The sequence below is a fragment of the Galleria mellonella genome, unplaced genomic scaffold (genome assembly GCF_026898425.1).
Source record: "Galleria mellonella isolate WM207_F2 unplaced genomic scaffold, CSIRO_AGI_GalMel_v1 utg32, whole genome shotgun sequence".
In the NCBI taxonomy this organism is placed as follows: Eukaryota; Metazoa; Arthropoda; class Insecta; order Lepidoptera; family Pyralidae; genus Galleria; species Galleria mellonella.
Genome location: NW_026442075.1, coordinates 660594 through 685608, shown reverse-complemented (window position 1 = coordinate 685608; position 25015 = coordinate 660594). Strand labels below are relative to the sequence as shown.

The 25015-nt window shown below is 33.1% G+C and overlaps 1 protein-coding gene across 5 annotated transcripts; it reads right to left on the bottom strand.

Moving 5' to 3' along the window:
- Window positions 1–12891: 12891 nt before the first annotated feature.
- On the bottom strand, window positions 12892–24837 carry LOC113510688 (E3 ubiquitin-protein ligase RNF115-like). 5 transcript variants are annotated; one of them, XM_026894185.3, is made up of 7 exons: window positions 24623–24837; window positions 23594–23764; window positions 18146–18201; window positions 17654–17796; window positions 16164–16325; window positions 15448–15627; window positions 12892–14457 (listed from the first exon to the last, which is right to left on the bottom strand). In XM_026894185.3, exons 1-7 carry the CDS (start codon window positions 24704–24706, stop codon window positions 14225–14227), a joined length of 1029 nt encoding a protein of 342 aa, XP_026749986.2. In that variant the 5' UTR covers window positions 24707–24837; the 3' UTR covers window positions 12892–14224. The 5 variants fall into 5 exon arrangements, with proteins under 5 accessions (XP_026749986.2, XP_026749987.2, XP_026749990.2 ...); XM_026894186.3 differs by having other exon boundaries at window positions 17654–17793; XM_026894189.3 differs by lacking the exon at window positions 24623–24837 and adding an exon at window positions 24247–24389.
- Window positions 24838–25015: the final 178 nt, after the last annotated feature.

Below are 25015 nucleotides of genomic sequence, written 5' to 3'. Positions count from 1 at the left end.
ATCCCAATTAACGAGACGTAGGTTTATACGATTTAACAAAAGTTTATTAACTTCATCTATAGGAGCATGTTGTTCACCTGACAGAGTTGATGAAGAGTTCTTTGTGTTTATTTTAGTAAAAGTCGGCAGGTGATAACTTCCTAACGGATCATCATGAACCGACCACTCGCATTTTAATGATATGGATGGGGATACCATAGTTAAATCAAGGCCATTGGGTCTCCAAATATGAGAGCCAACAGTAGTAACTTGCTTATCATTTAATAGTACCAAATTACATTCATCTAAACAATCAAGAATGTCTTTACCTCTTGTATTAGTGGAGGTACAACCCCACATAGTATGATGTGCATTTAAATCTCCAGATATGATAGTGGGTTTAGGAAGAGACTCCAAAAAGAACTTAAATTTGGCTTTAGTAAAACTAGGTGTACTATTGGTAGGACAGTAAATACTGGCAACTGAATACCAAGAATTATTAACTTCAATACTAATAGCTATAGTTTGCAAAGAATTGTCGAAAAAAGAGTGAAGTTTTTTATATCTAATACTATTATGTATAATAATCGCTACTCCATTGTGGTTATTACCACAATCATTTCGTTCTATACAATAATCTTTAATTTTTAATTTGTAATGTGGTTTTAGCCAAGTTTCTGAGATGAGAGCAATGTGAATATGATGTTCATTTAAAAATTGTGTAAAAATATGTCGATTGCTCAGTAGGCTCTGAGCGTTCCACTGTATGATAGTTAATTGGTCTCGATTGAATTTTGTGAAATAGGTCTATTACCAAAAGTATCATATAACACATTCAAAACACTTTTAGTGTTAATAGATGTGTTCTTTGTGTTATGTAGTGAAATAAGTTTGATTATGCTTTCTATTAAAAGTGATAAACTCTTGTTATCAGAATTTAGAATTGAAATTAGGTCTACATTTTTTTTAGGTTTGTTACCCAGTTTATAAATATTTCATGCTAAGTACATCTCCAAAAGAAGCAGGTCTGAATTTAGATCTATTTTCAGCAATTTTCTTTTGTTTAACAGGGCATTGCGGTGATACACTTGTGTGATTTCCATTGCAGTGTACACAAATAGCGTTTTCCATTCCAGTTGTACAAGTTTTATAATTATGCTCACCTTTGCAGATGCTGCAACGCTCAGAATTCTTACAGAATTTAGCTAAATGTCCATACCTCAAGCACCGGTAGCATTGTTTAACTGGTGGTATATATGGAGTGACATTGTGGCGCCAACCTCCAATATCCAGATATTCAGGTAATACAGATGCAGCAAAAGTAATTGTCACGGTTAGAGTTGGCTGTAACACATATCCATGAGTCAAGGTATTTTTTCTTAAAATTCTTTTAATAGCAATAATTTTCTTAGAACTCGATATCATAGTATATATTTTTTTATTAGATATATTTGTAGGTACATTTCTAATAACGCCTGTAACTTCTGTTGAAGAAGCAGGAATACTGGCCTTAAAATGGTAGTCATTTAAAAAAGTTTTATTATTTAAAAAAGCATTGGCTAAGTCTGGCTTTTGAAAGTATACTCCGATTTTGAATTTATTTATAGATCTAAGATAAGTTACCCCTTTATTAAATCGTTTTAAACAGGAGGAGAGTGAGAGCAAGTCTCTGGATCCAATGGTTTTCTGACTATCTGAGGATTCTACAAAGACAACAAATTCTGTCCCAGGGGATTCCTCGGGATATCTTCTAATATAATCTGTGACGTAGTAAGGTTTATACTTATCGGCCTTATCAATTTCAGATTCTGAGTCAGTAGAAGTATCTTCCGAATATATATCCTTGTCATTACAAGGTTCATGGTCTACATCACCTGAATCGTCATCTTTTTTTTCCTTTTTCTACAACTGCGCTTCCCCATGAATGCTAATTATATTACTGTCGCTGAATTTAGTGAGAATATAATATTTTATTCAATAATAAGAATTGATAGAGATAGTTTTAATAAATTAATAAAAAAAATTTAAAAAACCCGCTTGTTCTTATTCGAGTTTCCCGCCTTTTTTCTCATTTGTACGTTAACTTTATGTTAATTTTTTAAAATATTTTTTACTATTATATTTTTATCTATATTTTTTTTCATACATACATATGCAGTGATAGCTGCATATCTCCCATTAGGGTAAGCAAAAACAAATCATTTTCAGATTTTATTAATTATAATTTCAAGACCAAGTAAATTCCTTTCTAAGAACAAAGAACTCAATAATTTTAGTTATTACATTTAGATTAATAAAAATAATTTAATTAGTTTAAGGATAATAAACTCGATGATATTCTCATTCTACGATAATATTATTATATTATCTGTACCATAGATTAAGAATAATACCTGCATTCTCTTTCTATGTTGTTGCTTATTAGTTCTATCCCGATTAGAAAGTACATTATTTATTACCCAGATTGTAATTACTGGTTAAATTTCTAACAGTCATAAAACATTATTATTGAAGCAAATTAACTCGAGAGTGAGTCATATCGTTTAGAAAATTAAAAAAAGCAGATTATCTGGATTCACTGAATCTTGCTCTAGCTGAATAATTAAAAAATTATAAAAAAAAATATTGAAGAAATAAATACTTCTTCTTTTCCTCAATGACAATTTGGCGCCATTTTTACGACCATATCTGCCAGCGTCATGTATAAGTGGCTGGTAACTTGACAATTATTATTTACTTACAAGTAAAAAAATAAATTAATTAACGTACACAACAATCATAAACATACGTTTGAAATATTATTTAATGAAACATTTTTCTGTCCAGAAATTCTTTTGTGAACCTCAGTTTATCTACAGATTAATCAAGTAAGTACTTAATATGACAATATTAAGATATGTCTGGACATTTTAATTCTATATATTTTATAGTTTTAACTTTATGATAATTTAAGTACCTATGCACGTAAATAACCTTAATGCAATGTCGGAAGCACGAAGTATCACCACTCTTTACCAGGCTATCATAAAAAAGGACTAGTACACCAGTGCAATAAGAGGGACAACTAGAAGTGAAAAAAAACAAATCACCGTCTTGTTATTCTAATATTTTAAAAGAGATAAGTAACAATGAAATAAACCATCTTGATTAATTCGTTACAATGTCCTATTGGGCTTTTAAACATTATTATTAAATTATCTATCTATTATCCTTACTAGCCTATCATCCCTCACTGGTACCCCACTATGTTGTAAAAACTCTATAGTCGTTTTTATTAATGTTCTATAATCAAAATATAAAATACGAAAATATAACAATAGAATAATTTATGACAGTTTGCTATTCTCTTCTAAACTTCACATAATACATACATTTTTATTATTTATCAAACCTAGCTTATTATTTTCAACACACTACCGTAAACAAACCAATAGCGCCCGCTTGCTATTGATAGCTATTCGATTTTCATTCACTAAAACGTGCCCAATAATCATGATTAGCTTCTCAGAGTCTAGTAGATTGAATCAAAGAAGCAATAAGTTCACAAAATCCCACATCTAAATTTCGCAAGTTATGACTATTTAGATGCCCTATATTTATTTCTTATCCTCGTTATGCTTTTTTTTTAATATCATTGAGATGGTAAATAAGCATACGTCTTACCAGATGGTAAGCGGTTACCGTAGCCTATGAACGCCTGCAAAACCAAAGACATTACGCGTGCATTACCAACTCTGACGAAACCTCTATCTCATTTGTGAAGTACTCTCATCTCTTAGAAAATCTTGACAGGGAGCTCATTCCATAACCAAAGGACTTACCATACCTTACGAAATTTCAGGCACGAACGAAACACAATTTTGATGTTAAAATTACATAATAGACACTTTTTAAAAATATTAAAATGAAAAAATATTGTTTCTTTAGACTTTTATAGTAGGATTTATAACGAACAAAATATTAAGCTCCACTTATTGGGCCGATTTTGGTATTAACGAAAATACGAAATTGTCCAAAAATTCAGAATTTTATTTCATGGTAGACCCCCTGAACGTTCGAGAGGGGAAGCATCTCTGAAACCGCGCTGTGCTCTATAATACTCACACAAATAGAATGAACGACAGCCCATTTATTAAAATCAATCAAGTGAATCGAGCTGCACGGTCCGCCAAACTCGGTTGCTAACAATTCTCCTTTGAAATAAATTTAATTTAAATTGACACTTGCAATCCCGAAGTTACGCCCGAAAAACATAACCCTCCTTTCATTGGTAGTCAGGTAAAAAGAAGGGTTTAGATATTAAATACAGGAATTTCTTAATTTAATTCACTATCGCCTTTTTAAGCGGCATTAAAATGTTCTCGATTCGTGTTTTTTGTTTATGTGTAAATTTTTTTTGTTTGTGTGTATCAGTTTTTTTATTCTTTTTTTCAATGGCAATTTTTACGACCATTTCTGACAGCGTCAGCTATTTTAATTTCTTTCTTCAGAATATCACCAAAAACGTTTCCCGCCTTTTTCGATACATTCAACGATCACTATGTTGAATGAACGAAAATCTTTTAACCATCGTGAATCACTTTTTTTTTAATTTTATGTGATGTTATACTAGTTAAATTCAATAACCAGGCAACTATAAGTGTTTTGGTTTAAAAGGTGGGATATGGCGTGAATTTACAGAGTACAGGTACTCTGTTATGTCCATGGTACTGCTCATGTCTATAGGCGACGGTTAGCACTTTACATCAGGTGGGCCGTCAGCTTGTTTACCATTCTAAGTAAATTTCTAATAAAAATTATATATATATATATATATATATATATATATATATATATATATATATATATATATATATATATATATATATATATATATATATATATAATGCTTGAATTATTATTTAGATATATGGGGTTTCATTAGAATCCTTGTTATCCCAATTGATACAAGCAATTTTTAGAAAGTTATTTTTTTGACAGTACAGTCGTAAATTCGATTCAAAATGGTAATTCTCGATTATGATGTATTTTTTTTTGTATGTTACCTTATAACTCCGTCAATTGTAAACCGATTTGAAAAGTTTTTTTTTTTTTTATCTGAAAGGATATACTTACAGATTGATCCCATGGAAATTTTATTAAAAATCGACTCAGTAATTTTAAAATCGGAGTCACAATTGGAGTCAGTTTCTTTGTGAGACACAATATAGTTTTTGGGAAGCAGTGTGAAGGAACTCATTAAGGGTAAAATAAAAATTAAATTATATATAGTTTACTTTATTATCGATTGCATTTTTGTTTTTGTTTTGTCCACTTGAGCAAACAAACATCACAAAACAAATTCAAACATCTCGATGCCTCTAATTGATACTAGCCAAAATAATTTACATCTCGTTCACGCCAACTATTCATATTATACATAAATATCGAGTATAATGGATAGATAATTACCACAATTAATTAAACCAATAATAACATTTTGTTCACTATATATATATATATATATATATATATATATATATATATATATATATATATATATCCCTTATCTACAGTCAACAGTCAAGTAGTAGGTGAGTTTATTTTAATACATATCGGGGTCAATTCTGTAACGTTATCTCTACCTATAAAAAAACTTAAATATCAGTTTGATATTATAATAAAGTCATTTCTACTGGTCCTAATTAGAGCAAACCGAATTTACAATATATTTGAGTCGGAATTGATAAAAATTTTTATTAAATTTAACTCATGGTGAATCCGTAACAATACTTTCTAAACTATCGATTCAAAATTCTAGTTTTAGAGATCGGTTTAGGCAATGACACTTTGAATCGAAGCCACTTTCGAAAAGCACACGATTATATATACGATTTCAAATACACCCTATATTCGACATCGTTATAATCCTTTTAAAAGTGTTTTATAATGAAACTATTTTCTCAAAGATACAAGTGTAAAAAGAAAAAAACACTTTGCTTACTTAAGTAGAGGTTTTTTTTATACAACTTAGAATGGCAAACAAGCTGACGGCCCACCTGATGGAAAGTGGTAACCGTCGCCTATAGGCATGAGCAGTATCATGGACATAACAGAGTATACTGTTTCGCCTATGATACCCCCCATGCGTTGCCATTCCTGAGGACTCGGATGTTATTCCTCTGTACCCTGTAAAATCATGATATCATTGTCCAATTTTGTTTTTAATGGGCAATATATAGCAATATCTATATATTTTAGTTACAATATCTGTGTACTGGTACAATAACGTATATTTTAAAAGTCTGTTATCCAAAAAAAATATTGAATAAGAGACTTTTAACATATTCGAAAATAGATATCCGACCGATATGAGCGATATCGAAATGGGTAATGACCATTAATTGCCAGAGAAAACCCAATATATAGATATCGGATCAGTATCCATATTACTCACTCATGCCTAATCAACAGCTGAACATACCGTGTTAGTAAGAAAAAAGTAGAAATTAAAATCACTGGCACTTTTTCGACACGTGTTCCTTTGAGAAACATGTTTCGTTTCACTGACAGAACGCTGCCTTAAAAAGATGCTAGTGAGGTCTTATCTGGGGCGCTATTTCTTTAAACTTACCTCTTAATTTTAAATTGATAACTTCGGGATATTACTGTTTTAAGGACCACCATGAGTTAAATCAATAATAATATTATAAAAAGGAAATATTTTGATGGATAAACACAAAAACTATTCAAGCGTTGATAAAAATTCTTTCTCGAATAGAATGCTACATTACCATTTAGTAACATAAGCTCTTAGATTATATAGATAGAGTGTCTCCATACAAATGCTTCGTGAAAAGCGGGTCAACTTTTTCATACAATTTTGCGTGATAAATAGTTATGAGTTATTCCTTTATAACTTATAGATATATTTGTTTTATTTTATTCATTTTGCATCTTTTTAATGCGTAAAAACTTATTTTATTTAATTAATAATTAAATATAGATACGTCAAGTTACATTGTACATTGTATAAAGAACACTGGTAAACAAAACGAGTTAGCTAATTTGACAATTAGCTGACAAAAAGTTTACCCGTTTTTAAGGATCTATATAATCTAAGCATAAGCTATATATTATTACTATGAAAAGTTTACAATAATTTTAACTTGAATTTATTAGAAATTTAGTTCATATTGGTCCTTAGAAATAAAGTTCTCATTGTTATATAAAATTGACATTTTAAATTTTGAGATAGATTTAGAGAAATAACGCCTCAGATAAGACCCCAATGTTTTCGATTCCACTATGTATGAACAAATAGAGATTGCACTGTGAACATTAATGAATCCAGATGAACGTCATATGTACTCATTGGTATTATTTATATTGGTCATTATGCGCCGAGTGTAAGAGCGAAAACATTTTACTAAATTAGATATTATATTGGGGAAGTCCATATCATTGATTAGTTGATAACAATTATTTTGTTTAATTCCGCTACCGATAATATGTATGCAACTGCCAACAATCGAAGATTGATTCATAATTATATGAACAATCTACGATCCACTGCTGAACATAGGCATCCCTTAAAAGGGGGCTTTCAGCAGTCACGCTTGGCAAGCGGATTAGAAACCGCAGTGAAGTTTTGCAAAACAACCTTCAGCGGATTACATCAAATTTATATTACATCAACGCTTCAAAATTATTTATTTTTATTTACCCTAGTTTAACCGCTTCAAATACTAGGTGTATTTATTCATCATCATCATCATCATATCATCCGTTCATCATCAAAATGCAAACGCACATCATTAACATAATTTTTGGTTTAAGAGATACGCATAATGTTTTAAGAGAAACAATGCTGTCCATACTTGGCCCATCAAGTTTCCTTAGTCGCCTCTAACGGCACCCACGAGAAAAGAAGGGATGGCCTATCGTATGCCGGGACCACACTGAATGTTACTATATATTGACGATTCCTTATCAGGAAGGTTATAAATCTTCTGCTAATACAGTAGTCAATCCTTAAATACTGGCAGTCGCACGTATACTAACAATAGCGGAAGTAAATAAAATAATTTTAATCGACTAACCAAAAAGTAGACACCCGATCGAAAGATTAGCCGGTAGTATAGCGCGCTAAACAAATTTCTAATTCTTCCCACTCCTCAATGATAACATGTTTAGGGGGAAAGGGATTGTTAGTAATGGAGACTAAGAATCCCATTGCTAGCAATATACCCAACCAGGTCGACCTCCTCGCGGTTCCCCCTGGAAACTATCATGGTTAATTCCTGATGGATTCATCATGATGGGCTAACTGGCCTGTTTTCATTCTCATCTATCACCCTTCACTGGTGCTCCGCCAGCGTATCCCGTTAGCGCAGGCGGGGTTACCATACCATTTTCACCCACCAAAAAAAAAAAATAGCATGTTTAAATTTTCAAACATCTACTGTGCATCACACTGCAATCTTTATTTGCTTTTACACTTCTTACAGTTATTTATTATTTACCAAATTTTTAATATACGACTGCCGCATTTTATTTCTGCTTTTAATTTTTCTTACGCCATTCCTTTTTTTTTAGTGAAGTGATAAAACAACAAAATAGATAAGTAATCTGTATTTGTTTAGCTTCGAATTTACTGTCATATTAGTATTAATATATACTAGTATTATCACGTATTTCATCTTTTGGAGAAGATAAAAAATCTGATCTCCACTGTTGCGTTAAGCTCTATTCATACAACACCGGGATGGCCCGGGACGGTCTAAAAAAAGGGGACAGTTATTTACAATATGTGGACATTAAAACCACTGAAAACGTTAACTCTAAGCGCCATTCTCTACCTTTAAAATATTCCACTCAATTTGATATTCGAGTTAAATCATTACAAATCAATACGCACTAAAAATGTAATAAGAAATACATTAGTTTTCGAATTTCTATAACATAATAATGTCTCTTAAAATATTTAAAAAAAGTAGTTTTAGAGATAGGCTTAGAGATTAGCTCTTCAGAATCGATTGTAATATAAATATTCAGATGTTTTAATGTACACACACAATGGTGTCGGTTCTGAGGCGCTATTTCTCTAAACCTATTAACTTAATATTTTAACATGATAGTGTCACGACATTACTGTTTTATAAACTAAATTAGTAATAATTTTTACTTCAACCTATAAGAAATTTATCTCATATTGGGCCTTACAATAAAGATTTCACTGTGATGAAATAGAAATTTTATTTTTTTGAGAGGTTTAGATAAATGGCACCTCAGAATCGATCCTATTGTTAAATTTCAAAGTCTTGTTCATTTCATGTCACACACCCCGTCCGGGCCGTCACTGTGTGAACAGTGCCTTATATGAATCCATTGTAGTGGCACGGAAAGGGAGAAAGTCCGTTTTAAAACTTTCATATTAATAATATTAATGAGAACAAATATAATAAAGTCCTACTAATAATTTTCCAACGAATATTTGTAAAAAAATAATAAACTATAGATACATATATATATTTTTAAATCATCTCTAATTATATTTACAAAAGCACATCTAAAATTTTTATACCATTTTGTATACATCTATACATGTCGTTAGATGCGTCACAGTTATGTCCGTCTGTCAGTCTGACAGGACAATTTTAATATTTATAATATTCCCTGCATTGTATGTATATTTGAATCTGAGAGGTGTTCAAATTCAACTAAATTTGATTACATCTCATATTCAATGAAACAACTGCAGTGTAAGTGAATAAATCATTAATTTTAGTTAATCATTATCATTACGCCTTAGACTTTAAACGGTCACTACGCTGAGAGTATATTACACAGATTTCATTATAAACATATTTTTTTATAACCGGGATGTTTCGAAATGTGTCCAACACATTCGCTATGCAATATTTAAAGAAAAAAAATTTATTACAAGCCAGTCAACTTCGTGTAGAACGCTACCGCAACAGTACGCGGCATACCTAATATCCATAGTATACCTAATGGGTAGACGGGAGGGGGGAAAGGGATTGTTAGTAATGACGACTAGCGGCCCCATTGCTAGCAATATACCCTTATATGCTTGGTGGTAGACCTGACGGTCTACCACCAAGCAGTTTCCATAGAAACCATCGTGATTAAATCTTATTAAATTCGTCACGATGAGCTACCAATCTACCTTCATCTTCAACTATCATCTCTTACTGGCGGGGTCATCATTCTATGGTCACCCATAAAAACAAATGGGTATACGGGAAATAAGACCTCGTAAGATAGAGACAGGCCGAGTTTCAGACGTGGTGCGAAGTTACACGCAGATTAAACTAAGCATAGTCGAGACGGAAAGCAGCAAAGTTAACGATCGACGCAGACAGTGTAATGTCGACAAATAAATGTCTCTAAGAGCGTTCACTGATGTATCTTGAAGAAGTGCAGCGACATAGCGATTATCTGTTATTTTTTTAAAACAAATGAAAAAATTCCAACGCTTCCGACTGATTATTTAAAAAGTACTCTGCCTATGAACTAAAACATAAATCATGCAATAATATATTTAGTAAGTTGTCACTAAAAATTTGAATTTTGATGGCAAAAAAGTAATACTTTAGATATATTTTGTATGTGCAAAATTTTTAATGGTATATTTTTTTTTACAACACAGGGGGCAAACGAGCATGCGGCTCACCTGATGGTAAGTGACTACCGCCGCCCATGGTCACCCACAACACCTACGGCATTGCAGGTGTTCTGCCGGCCTTTTGAAAAGGAATATGCTCTTTTCTTGAAGGTTATGTTATCGTATCGGTTCAGAAATATTGCTGCTGGAAGTTGATATATTTATATGCAACGTATCCTATGATTGACGTTTTAATTCGTAGTCAAAACACTATCTAAATAACCAATTGGTAACATTGAAAATTCTTCAATTGGTTTTGAAAATTTATAGGTGATTGCAATGTATATAATACATCTAAACACTCTAACTACAATACTATATCACATTAGCCATTAATTTTCCACTGCTGAACACAGGTCTCCGTTTTTTAGAGAGTTCTGCATCATCAGGAGGGTCACGTGCGCGTTGCCAACATGGCTGCGTGGGGGGAAATGTATATGTGGGTAAAGATGTCCCTGACGGACTGACAGACTGACTTTCAGACAATCCCTATGAGGCTGGCAGTCACTCCGGTGTACTAAAGCCTCAACAAAAATTTGATTAAAAAAAATGGGGGAAAGGGATTGTTAATAATGGGGTCTTATTTTCTTATTACTAGCAATCAGGTCAACCTCCACGTGGTTCCTCTTGGAAATCATCATGGTCCATTCTAGTGGAATTCATCACAACTGGCTAACTGACCTGCTTTCATCGTCAACAGTAATCCCTCATTGCTGCCCCGCCAGCGTATACCGATAGCGTAGGCGGGGTTACCATTCCATTATCACTCATTAAAACAAAACATTGCTACATACACTCACTTTGGACGGAGCAAGAGTTACTAAGCTTAGCCGTATGTAGACAATTTGGCTGCATATGATTAAGCTCGGTAACTCGAAGTTCGCCTCTTCACAGTTATATTTTATAATATATGGATATATTAGACTCCTCATTTTCGATGTCATATCATAGGCCCTGCACATTATATTGTGCAAATTGTACCCCGGACAAATCTAAATAAAAAATAATAACAGTGTAATCTTGTACAAGACGTGATGCCGTAAACAGCCTTATTCAGACATTTGAATTACCAGCTTTGCGTTCTATTTGTAAACGAAATCTTATGAGCATCGTAAACGATCAAGCCACTTGAACCAAAAACGCGTCTATTGCACTTATAAAGAAAAAAAAGAAAACAACTTCGCCTTATTCCTCGACTTACAAGCTTCAAAAGATACGCGCTTGCTCGAGCGTTAGCGGTTCTATGGTAGTTTGGACAGTGTAACATAACAAAGAACACGCTTGCCCACAGATAATATACCCCTCCCCCCTCTATATACGTCCGTCAGTCGAAAGGAGTGCCGAGTACGAAATTAACTGACTTTTAATAACATGATACATAGTGTATCTAACTTAAGTAAATATTTGTATGATCTATGCAATACGTCCAGGGATCTATAAAATAATCTTTAAAAGTATTGTCATGACAAAATTTATCAATAAAATATAATCCTTAAGAAAATATTAACACGGTAAATATTAACTTAACACGTTAATAAACTTGCATATCTTTTTTCCAAATTGGTTATTTCATAAGAAACAATGTGATTTTAGTGCAGTACATTACAAAAAATGCAATAAAAAGAATAAATAAATGACAGATTGTGTGTATATATATATATATATATATATATATATATATATATATATATATATATATATACTGGGATATGACTGTATACTATATATATATATATATATATATATATATCCATAAATTTCTGATCTACAAATCAATATTGTATGTATGTATATATATATATATATATATACATACAGTCAAACATACAACCTCTTCCTTTTTTGAAGTTAATGAAAAAGTAACATTAGGGTCTCAATAAAGGCAACAGAAGTCAAAACATTATTTTTCATCTGTCTGTATGTTTATTCTGGCATCATACAAAAATTACTGCACCAAATTGGATGTGGATTTCAGTCGTGTTGGTAATGATCCCACATAATATATGATATATATTTATCATGTCATCTAGAAGTTCATTGATTTTCCTACTTGGGAAATACATATACAAAAAAAACTAGAATAAGAAAATTTAGGAGTTTAAATTAATAGTACCTAATAATAAAGACAGCCTAACACTAGGAGGGTATGTCTATATATCACAATATACCACATAAAGTAACTAGTCAGTCCCATCACTGACTGCACGTTGGATAAAGCCTATTAAAAAAATTCACTGTCTATATTAATCAAGTCACGATTTATCTTTTCAGTCAACCAAAATAATGACAAAATGTTAACAATACCCCTCTCTACTCACTTCAAGGAGACTAGGTTATGGTATTTTAATAAATTTTGCATACCAGTATTTTGGTGAAACATGTAGCTCAAAGTATAAGGAACAAAGGAAGAAACTACAGATTAAATATCAGACAACTGTGACAAAGTGTATGTAACTAAAATAAACTAGCCATTATGTGGCTAAACTAAATTTGAGCGAACTTTCTTGAGAACGCATCTGACGTATTTGGGGGATTCCATTGCAAACTACAATGACCATTTGGTAAAAGAATAGATGGCTATAAATACATACAATATGCAATACATCATTAGGTTTCAAAATCTAAGAATAATGGACATTTTTATTGCAAAATAAAAAAAAAAGGAAGTTAAAAATGCTAATTTTAGTCTAATAATAAACTAACAATTTTGATGTAAAATTCGAAATTTAAATGGTAGCATATAATATTTTTATTGGTAAAATTATTCGCAGAACTTTCCTTAAAATTGGTCAGAGTGACACCGGACATATTACATAGTACATTCACAAAATGATATAACAGCAACAAATATCTAAAATTATGATTATATTTACAAAATTTACACAAGAACTTTCCCTAAAGTCTGTACCCACGAGGTAAAAATGAAATATATATAATCACTGTACAATGCAGAACAGAAAAATTATCAGTATAGGATAACACTTCTGTTCCATTGTTATAAATGTGCACTTTTTATATGTGAAGCATTATTCAATGGTAAATGTGTACACGTATGTAGCAGTACAAATCAAAGGCACACAACTTCAACAGTTAATTTGTATGACATGATATTATATATCTAAAAGAAGTTTACTTTAACTATATTTTATAATATATTTTTTTTACATATTAACACTGGTACAATGTTTGTATCAAGTTACAATATTTACTTTTTAAACGCGACATGAAACAATGATAAACGACCATACATACAAAAATAACATTTGTTACTACTGTCCACTAGTGTGTTCAGGTGGAGTTAGACTAAGACAATGAGATAGAACGTAAAACCATATGTGTGTAAACTGAAAACAAAAAAAGTCAAAACAATATATAAAATTGATGGCAATCTACTGCTCTTAGCATGTTTACTCAACAAAAATTGAATAAGTATGGGAAGAACAAGGAATCACTCACTCAGTCTAACTCCACCAGTCTGCATCTGGACAAACACACACAGACACAAGAGTACACGTCACATACACGAACACTGCACTGTCACACACGGGCACTGCACAGTCAGACGCGGACGGAGGCCTAGTCGTAATCGATGTCCATGTTGTAGTTGGTGTAGTGGCGCTCCCTGTCGGCGGTGGAGTTGAGCGAGGCGGAGGAGTTGGTGGTGGCGGTGGAGTCGGAGCGCGGCGGCGCCCACAGGCCGGCGGCCGACACGGCCGTCACCGACGACGCCGGCGACGCCGACGACGAGCCCGACTCGGCGTCCCAGCGCGGCCGCGCCAGTCGCCGCACCACTACGTGAGGTAGCGACGCTGCGACCAAACATTATCACATTTACTTCACTCACAAATAATTAAATTGGTCCCTAGTTATACAACTCCTTTCAGTGTTAACAGTATACAATCTCCATGGAGTGCCGCAAAGTTGCTGGTCTGTATTAACACAAATTTGTAATAGTAAAATTAACCTCTTTTTCATTGTTTCTGCCTGCCGTAATGGAAGTCAGGCGTGACAGATATATATGGGAATGTGCAATGCACTTTAGTTGAAAAAAGCAGCAGTCGAGTTTCTTCCACGTTTTTCTCAGCTAAAATCGTATTTTAAATGGGCAACATGGGAATAAAAAAATGTTTATTCAAAAATGCTTGTAATTGAGTTTAATTGAATAAAAAAAAATTTATAAAAAAAAATCAGGAGAATTAAAAGTCAATGTACTTGAATAATAGTTTTGTAGAGTCTGCTTTTTATAACCAGCCAATGTAATTAATTAACGTAATGTTACTCTTACCTCTTCACGATAGGCTTAATAAATACTGCAGTTTAAGCAAAAAAAATCCTATTATGATTCGTGTAAGACGGGCTTTTGAATCCATAAACCACAACCAAATTTTAAATAAAGAATGCAGTTATAGAAATTAGCATTTTGAACATATAATTGCAACACTAAAAGAAATAGTAGTAAAAGTAAGCCCTTGTAATTTTGACAGTCTTTAATCTATTCTAAAACCTTAGATTATATAAATAGAGCATCGAGCCTCAAAAATGAATAAATTTTTTGTCAACTTTTAGCTAAATTAGCTGACTCTTTTTTTTTTATTAGTGTTCTATATACTTACGCACATAATGTATCTTGACGTATCTATATTTAATTATTTAATGAATAAAATGAGTTTTTTTACACATTAAAAAGATGCAAAAATTATCACACAATTGTATGAAAACGACCCGTTTTTATCGAAGCATTTCTATGGAGACACTCTATCTATATAATCTAAGCCTAAAACACCATAAAATAAACTCACTGCTGGAGGCCTCTGTGGGTGGGGGCGCGGTGGGTCGCGGTGCCTGCTGGGCGGTGTCGGCCGCCTCCTCGGAGAGCAGCGAGCGGCGGCAGATGGGGCACGTGGCGTGCAGCTGCAGCCACGGCGATATGCACGTCGAGTGGAATATGTGGTCGCACTCCAGTCGGGACACTGTTTCGCCTGAAATAATATCAACGCTATTATAATAGCTTGTAATCTGAACACATAGCCCTCTGAATGATAACCTTACTAATATTATAAATGTGAAAGTTTGTTTTTTTTACCACAAAGGTAGCAAACACATGCAGCTCGTCTGATGGTAAACGGTCACTGTAGCCTATAGACGCTTGCAACACTGGGGTTGTCATTTGCGCGATAACCTAAATATACCCTTTTTAAAGAACCCCATACTGTTGTCTCTAGGAAAAACCTCGTGTTAACTTAATACGCCTATTATTATTATTTCACACTATATAGTTAAATGTCCCGGCATAGAATAGACCATCCGTTCCTTTCCCGTGGGTGTCGCAAGAGGCGACTAAGGGAACTTACTGATAGAGGGATTAGCAGCAGCGTCCCTTTTAAAGTATCACCAAAATCTAACTGCAGTTGCCAACCCAAGCGTGGCAACTACTGTCAAACCCCCAATAAGGGGAGGCCTGTATTCGGCAGTGGACAGTTAACGGGTGATGTGATGATGTAGAAGCGAATGTTACCAATCTGGAAGTTCTCCCAGCAGACGGAGCAGGAGACGGCGGCTTCGACCTGCGCGGCGGTGACGGGCTCGCTGGGCAGCGCGGCGATCTGGTCGCGCGGCAGCGGCGGCGGCCCCGCGTTCTCCAACTGTCCCAGCAGCTGCGTCACCACTGCGTCCAGGCCTGCGCGTGTAGTGCAAATACAAGTTGAGCGAGACGCTGTTATTATATTTCCAATCGACTTAAAAAAAGATGAAGGTACTCTGTTTTTTTTTTATTACCTCACAACTCTACCAGTTGTGTACCGATCTAGTTAAAAACTCTGTTTCATTTTTGAAAACTCTATTTTTTATCTGAAAAGATGTATTTACAGATTGGTTCTATAAAATTTTTATCAAAATTGATTCAGTAACATAATTTTTATATCAAAATAGCTAGTTTCGCCATAATCGAAGTAGTTTTTTGTGGCACAAAAATTATTATATTTTAATTACTTTTGTTGATTATATTTTAATGAGGCACAAATAACAACATATAAACATATTCATTATTGTTTTTATGCTATGTTATAATTAAAAAACGTATGTATATATAACACGACTTAACATTTAGACAAAATATTTAAATTTCAAGAGTTTTATATTAGTAAATAGCTATACATTTAATATAAGAATTTAAATTGTAATATAAATAATATTCTATTTATTAAATAAAAATTAAACTATAACTGAACACATCCCTGACATGAAATGATGAAGGGAAAGTAAAAAAAATAGGCATGGAAAACCGAAATAGGCAAGCAGGGTACTCAAGAGATTATCGTCTCAGCATCAATAATTTTAAATATTTTTACACTATATTCTTTATTCTTTATTGTACACAAAAGGTTATTGAAATGGAAGAACAAACATAATAGTGCACAAAGGCGAGCTTATCTCCAATAGAGAGATTTCTTCCAGCAAACCCAATATGAGAAAACTGACAGTTCATTAGTAGTTACAGTCATACATGTGTACCAATCGACTTAAATGTTATAGTTAAAAATAAATAAATAAAATGTCTTTAGAATTGAAAAGACCGATAGGTTTTTATAAATAACTAAATATATATATATATATATATATATATATATATATATATATATATATATATATATATATATAATACACAAATATAATAAGTACATCAGCATTGTTAGTGGTAATAATTCTTCAAACGCGATTTGAAAATCCCAATGCTATCCTGTTTCGTTAAATGTTTTGACCCAGCATATAATGAGCTATCCCTTTCATTCCCGTGGGTGTCGTAAAAGGCAACTAAGGGAGGGCGAGGAATGGGCAGCAGTGTCCCTCTTAAAACATTTTTAAAAGCCTAACTAAACCAACTCGCGTGCCAAGCTTGGCAACTACTGGCAACCAAAATAAAGGGAGATCTAAGTTCGACAGTGGACGGTTAGCGGCTGATATGGATGAATACCTTACAGTACTGCTTACACTGTACAGTGTCCATACCTTCTCCACCAAAGACGTAGTCCCCGGGCGCGCCGACCAGCACGAAGGGAGCGGCAGCTGCAACGGCACCGGTGCCGCCGCGTGCGCCGCCTATCATCCACACCAACTGTTCCATCAGCGTCTCACGCCGGCCCGGGCCACTGCTTATAGAACAATACAAAACAATACAAATTAGTATGGATGCGATGTTGCTACACTTTGATAAGCTGAAGGACGAACTATGGGTGGGTAATATGGATACCGATCCGATATCTATATATTGGTTCCCACTAGACATTGATGGCAGTAAAAAGGTCATCATATCTGCCGGATATCTATTTTCGAATGTATTAAAATTCTGTTATCCAATATTTTTTTTTTTGATAACAGACTTTTAACATATACGTTATTGTACCAGTATAGAGATATTGTAACCAAAATATATAGATATTGCTATATATGACCCACTCCTAGGACGAACACTCTTAAGCTAGTAAATAAAAAATAACTTACCGCACCCGCCCGCCCGACATGAGAAACGCGAGGTCGTTTAACACTGGAGGAGCACTCTGAAATAAAATAAATTTAAAATTATGGATAATTAAGTATCAACTAATGTCGTAAAGTGAAAAAAAAAAATCCATTTCAATAAACTGAAAAATACTTGATTCATTTTATAAATTATTTAATTTACATATCTAAATTAAGTGCGAGTAACATGGAGCGCAAATACTTTATCAAACGACTTGAAAAAGGTGGTTCAAAATCCAATGTAAGTATATTTTTATGATTAATTTGGAAAATTATTTTTTTGTCTGAAAGCATATGCTTACAAATTAGTCCTATAGAAATTTTATCAAAATGGCTCCTGTAGTTTAGTTTTTAATTCAAAATAATCGGTTTTGCCAGGATTGAAGTCGATATTTTATTTTAGAACACAATCAGGCGAAACAGTATACTCTGTTATGTCCATGGTACTGCTCATGTCTACAGGCGACGGTTACCACTTTCCATCAGGTGGGCCGTCCGTCAGTTTGATTGCCATTCTAAGTTGTATAAAAAAAATCTATCCGTGCGAAGCCGAGCAAGTCGCCGATTCCTTATAAAAGAGTGACAATCAACTCAACTGTTTTACATGGCTCCACTATTTGCAAACGTTCGAATCAAATATATTTTAAATTTTATGATCTGTACTAAGCAGTACCTAGTAGTTTGTATTCACACAAATACATTATTTTATAATTAAACTTTTTGAACAAAGCAACAACTTGCTCATTCTTGTTGACTGAAATTGCATTTCGAATGGGTGGTAATGAAAAAAAAATACTATTAAAAAATGCTTTTTTTTTATACAACTTAGAATGGCAAACAAGCTGACGGCCCACCTGATGGAAAGTGGTAATCGTCACCTATAGACATGAGCAGTACCATGGACATAACAGAGTATACTATTTCGCCCATGATACCCCCCATGCGTTGCCATTCCTGAGGACTCAGGTGTTATTCCTCTGTACCCAGTAAATTCACGACATATCCCACCCTTCAAACCGAAACACAGCTGCTTCACAGTTGAAACACGAATGGGACAGAGGTACCCAAGCAATCGACTTTTGTGCAAAGTCTCCCTCTGCTTAAATCTAAGTTTATTTAAATGAAAATAATTCTTTCTTTCTTTCTTATAACTCATTCGACAGATATTCCCACAAGAGTTTCTCTACTAAGGTACTCTACTACTAAGTATATTTAAAATTTTAATTGCAAAATAATCATATAATATTGTGCAATCTGATATAGAAAAAACAAATGATATTATATATGATTAAGCCCACAATGAATAAAAATATAGTTGTTAAATTGTCGACTTATAAATTGAAACTCGTTCAGGTTGAAACAATATAAAACTAGTTTAGCAATATTTAATTTTTAAAATAGGAAAGAAAGAAGAAAATATTTTAATAATGGCGATAATGAGTTTAAAAATTCTCTACAGAGAACTCAGCAACAGGGGCTTATTTCATTTAAAAAATAAAAAAAAAAAAAAGATTTTTACACTATTTATCCATCGCGCAAAGGTAGGAGAGACGTGTTAAAAATATGAAAATGTGTTTATTTTTTTTTTTTTTTTATTAAATGAAAATGGAATGGTAATCCCGCCTGCACTAATGGGATACGCTGGCGGGGCACCAGTGAAGGGTGATCGATGAGGATGAAAACAGGCCAGTTAGCCCATCATGACGAATTCATCAAGAATTAACCATGATAGTTTCCAGGGGGAACCGCGAGGAGGTCGACCTGGTTGGATATATTGCTAGCAATGGGATTCTTAGTCTCCATTACTAACAATCCTTTTTTCCCCCCTGTATTTAGTTGTTAACAAAGTTAACGGGTCGATCAATCGTCATGAAATTTGATATACACGTAGCATTTGGAATGGACATAATCCAGATTACACGAAGTCGCGTTTAAGAACTAGTACACAATACAAATTATTGCAAAACGATGCCGTGACGTATTAGTGGGTATAAAAACAATGACGCGCAATAACCTATTATATTACTGTACATGATAACGACAAGTATTTCTCATACGACTGATAACGATAAAAGGAAAAATTGTTTGTTGCCATTTCGTATTCATTACTTACAATAGCTTTGTATACGAGAATAGGACAGTCTATAATAGCTAACGAGCCCCTCAAACGAATCGAAAACGAATCTATCAATAAAATCGATTCGATTAGCGTTTACCAGAGGGAGACTTTGTACAAAAGTCGATTGCTTGGGTATCTCTGTCCCATTCGTGTTTCAACCGTGAAGCAGTTGTGTTTGCATGGCTGTGTTTCGGTTTGAAGGGTGGGATATGTCGTGAATTTACTGGGTACAGAGGAATAACATCTGAGTCCTCAGGAACGACAACGCATGGGAGTATCATGGGCGAAACAGTATACTCCGTTATGTCCATGGTACTGCTCATGTGTATAGGCGACGGTTACCACTTTCCATAAGGTGGGCCGTCAGCTTGTTTGCCATTCTAAGTTGTATAAAAAAAAGTTAATAAAGAACAAGACAGCGCAAGTCGCCATTCTGGTGGGAAGAGATTGTTAGTAATGGGCTCTAACAGTCCCGTTGTTGTTGCTAGCAAAATACCCTATCAGGTCGACCTACACGCGGTTCCCCTAATAACCATCTTGGTTAATTCTTGAGGGATTCGTTACGATGGGCTAACTCATCTATCATCAGATAGCGCAGGCGGGGTTACCATTCCATTATCACACATTAAAAGAAAAAGTCACCATTGTATCTCATGGACTCGCTATCGTTTAGTAATGGTGCCCTTCAGGTCAACCTGCTTATAGTTTCCTTAGAAACCATGAGGATCAATTCTTGGTGAAAAAACAGATATTTTTTTTATATTGGCACTCCAGTTATAATCAGTCACGTGCTCGGTGAAGATTAGTTATTGTATTTTAGAAGATATATATATATATATATATATATATATATATATATATATATATATATATATATATATATATATATCAAATCATTATAAATGATAATGACCCTAAATAGCCAATTCATCATATTTATCTTTTTTTTTTTATAACACAAAGATCATGCGGCTCATATTATGGAAAGTTACTAACTACTACCGCCCATGAGCAATTGCATTACCAGAGGAATTGCAGGCGTACAATCAACCTTTTAACAGGCAATATGCCCTTTTCCAAAAAGTTACGATGTCGTATCGTTATCATATGAGCAAGAGATCAAAATATAGTAAATGACGCTCAAATAATCAGTTTTCTACATAGAAACACCTTTAAACAATAATTTAAAAGTGTTCCACAAAGAAACCAATTGTGGCAAATTTTTGTATAAAAACTATACCATTAAACGGATTTTGATAAAATTTATATGATAAACCAATTGAAAAGTATATCAGATATAAAAAATAATTTTCCAAATAGGTTTATAACTGACGGAGTTATGAGGTAACAAACATAAATACATAGATATAAAATAGATATAGATAGATGTTTATTACACATTCACATAAACCTACTAAAAGGATTTTAATGGAATTGTAACACAGGTAGGTTATACCTTTACTTAGCGCTTATGATACCCTATATACTGGGGATCTACCATGAAATGATATTCCGGATTTTCGAACTCAATTTCGTGTTATAATTTATACCGAAATAGACCCAGAGTAAATGGAGCTTAATATTTTGTTCGTCATAAATCCTATCTTAATCTAGAATAGAAAAGGCAAAATGCTAGGCCACCTTATACGATTGTTTAAGACCATGACGATTTTTTAAGAGCATAGTAGTAGAAGGAAAAATAGAGGGCAAAAGAGAAAGAGGAATAACTATATGGGACATATAAAAGAAACACTAGGTGTCATGTCGTATAGGGAGGTCAAGGATATGGCCTGGGATAGAGCAGGCTGGAAGATTCATAAATTAGTTACAACGACAAAAGGAAACTCTTAAATGAAAAGAGAGAGAAATCCTATCAATAAGGTCCACAAGTATACTAGTTTAACATTTTTAATATTTTTAAACGGTATATACTTATTATGTAACTTTAACTACAAATTTGTATTTCGGCCCCGAAACTTTGGAAAACATTTCATAGTAGACCCTCTGATTCACGCAGGTGAAACCACAGGACACAGTTTTTATTTGTTATTATTATTCTATAACTGCACGAGCGCAAACCCGGGGCGGATCACTAGTAAAAATTAAAACGCTGATTAATTAATTACAAGTGTAATATTGTTTCAATTTCATAAATTAAGCGGCGTCAAATATGACGTAACTACTGAGGTCAGAGTTCATAAAATCACCCAATTGGTATTCGTTTTGTACTAACGTTTAATACGGAACGTACTTTACAGTTAGGATTTTTACATTTTTCTATTTTTACAAAAAAAAAAAAAACTTAATTTATGGTCATAAAATAATTAAAGAAAAAAAAAAATTTTGTCTTTTAAAAGTGTAACCAATAATAACATTTTAAATCATATTCTAGAACTCTCCATGTGACGTAATTGTCATGGCATGTTTGTGTTAGCATAGAGTATGATTAATTATCATCTCAAATTGCATGATTGCACCATTTTATAAGAATTTACAACATATAGCAAAAAAAATAATAGGTATATAACACACCTTCATTTCCAGGAATGGCAATGCGTGAGGAATATCACGTGCATACACTTTGACACAGTTTCTGTGATGTCTATGGTACTATATCTATAGAATGATTACCAATATCCATCAGTTTGGGCATTACTATGTTTGCTATTCCCAATTGTATTTTTTTTAGATATATTATTAGAATCACAAAGGTTCACATTAATAACACACATACCTGTTTAAATTCATGTTTAAGATATAAAATGACGTGATTACAGGTAAACGGTACCTACATACCTGATTTTTATTGCAAATATTTTAAATTAAATATTTATAAACAATGTGAAAGTTTAAAATTAATGCACACTGCAATAAAATAAATAATAATAATACATTATACATATGTGTGTGAAATTTAATCACACTTAGAATCTTAGGTAAAAGGTTTTTTTTTAATGGATATAAAATATCAACAGGATATGATAGTGTGTGCACTATTAGTTGTGTACAATTAAGGAGCGATAGACGAGAATTAAGGCAGATCATCTTTTCATAATAAATTCTCTCACTGGTGCCCCACCAGCATATACTGTTAGCACAGGCAGGGTTACCACTTCATTCTCATCTATTAAAAAAAATGATGGTAGACTCCAAGAAGATCTTCTGTTTGTCTCTCAATTGTCTTTTATTTCTCAAGCAACTGCTCACTAACATTAAAAAAAAAAAATTAAACCTAATAATACTATTGATAGAGTTATTTGCCACTGGTCTAGGGGTTTTGAAATTAATAAAACTGAATATCAACAAATTACCTGATGAACATCATCTGAATCGTCCAAATTACTCATATCATCAATGTTACTCATATCATCAATATTGCTCATGTCGGCATCACTGAAGTCATCGCCTGACAGCGCCAGCACCTCTGCTTCATTCTCCAACTGTTCGATGAAACCACTTGCGCAGTATGGGCATGTGTAATCCTGAAATATTAAATAAACATGTCAGCGATCATTACACAATAAAAGAAAACTTAGAGACTTGGTATACTTTTATTTCTACTCCTATTTATAAAACTTAAAATATTACCAATAACAAATTAATTTAAGCGAGGATGGTAGACTCACCCCCTGAAACATAAAATTCTAATCGGCTTGACAAATATTGGCCATGTTGATTATTATGTTTACTATAATAACAATGCTCGACAAATGCCTTCAATATATTATAATCATAGACATATATTTATAGATATAGCCTTATTTTACCTATTAATAATAGTTTTCTAATAAAATTGCAATAAAGGAGTAAAAATTACTAAAAAGCAGTTGAATACAATCTATTTTTTAATAGCAAAATAATAATACAAATCAATCTGAATTCAATAGTGTCAGAATATAACAACATATGAAGGGTGTGGATAATCTAATGTAAAAAAGTATTACAAATATAAAGTAGGCAATACCAAGGCTATTGCTGCGGTCGCCAGTGTTACCTACGTAATGTTTACATGTAAAACCTAAATGCATTGAGCCAAGACATAAATAACTAATCAGTCTTATCCTAGCACTGATAATATAAAATTAAATATGAAACAAATGTCACAGTGAGCTGAAACACATATTACAAGCTTCAACACCTTTAAAACCCGGCTGCCAGATGCAAATTTGTCTTATTAGTCATTAAAGTGTTGTTATAATGCAATGGATCCTAAATCGATAAACATCATGGAGTATGTCATTTGTTTCTTTATGATAACATCGAGAGGAAAATCGTACGCATTACACAGACCCTAGTAATACCTTTTCAATAAAATTGTACAAAAAAATATTGATTTTTACCTGCAAAACATCTTCGAATTCAATGTTACACCTGTGGCAAAAGAACCTCGCAGCGGGCCTTCGCTCTACCATGGCATCAGCCATTGCGAAGCTTTATTCACAGTTACACGCTAACAATTAAATAACGTTTTAACTAATACTTGAAGATTGTGCTTTCAAAATGTGAACAAAAATTTATCAATCGCCATTTTTTTGAGACATGCACAATTCCATAGATAAATTTCTACTTTTTTTTTTTGCATTCTGATATAGATAATTTATACACAGATTATGAATAACCCATAGAGCAAAGCCTTATTAATTTTTTTTTATTTAAAAATAAGTTTTATTTCTAATAGTTTTACAGAATGATGCCTCAAAATTCTATGCGCTGAATTGACACTAATGACATCT

What these genes read in the sequence shown, in the direction of transcription:
- LOC113510688 (XM_026894185.3), bottom strand. Translation starts at nt 24,706, where the DNA reads ATGGCTGATGCCATGGTAGAGCGAAGGCCCGCTGCGAGGTTCTTTTGC. An exon ending in AATTCGAAGATGTTTTGCAG is followed by an intron (nt 23,765 to 24,622) that starts GTAAAAATCAAT and finishes TTAATATTTCAG; the next exon opens with GATTACACATGCCCATACTG. An exon ending in ATTCAGATGATGTTCATCAG is followed by an intron (nt 18,202 to 23,593) that starts GTAATTTGTTGA and finishes ATTTTATTTCAG; the next exon opens with AGTGCTCCTCCAGTGTTAAA.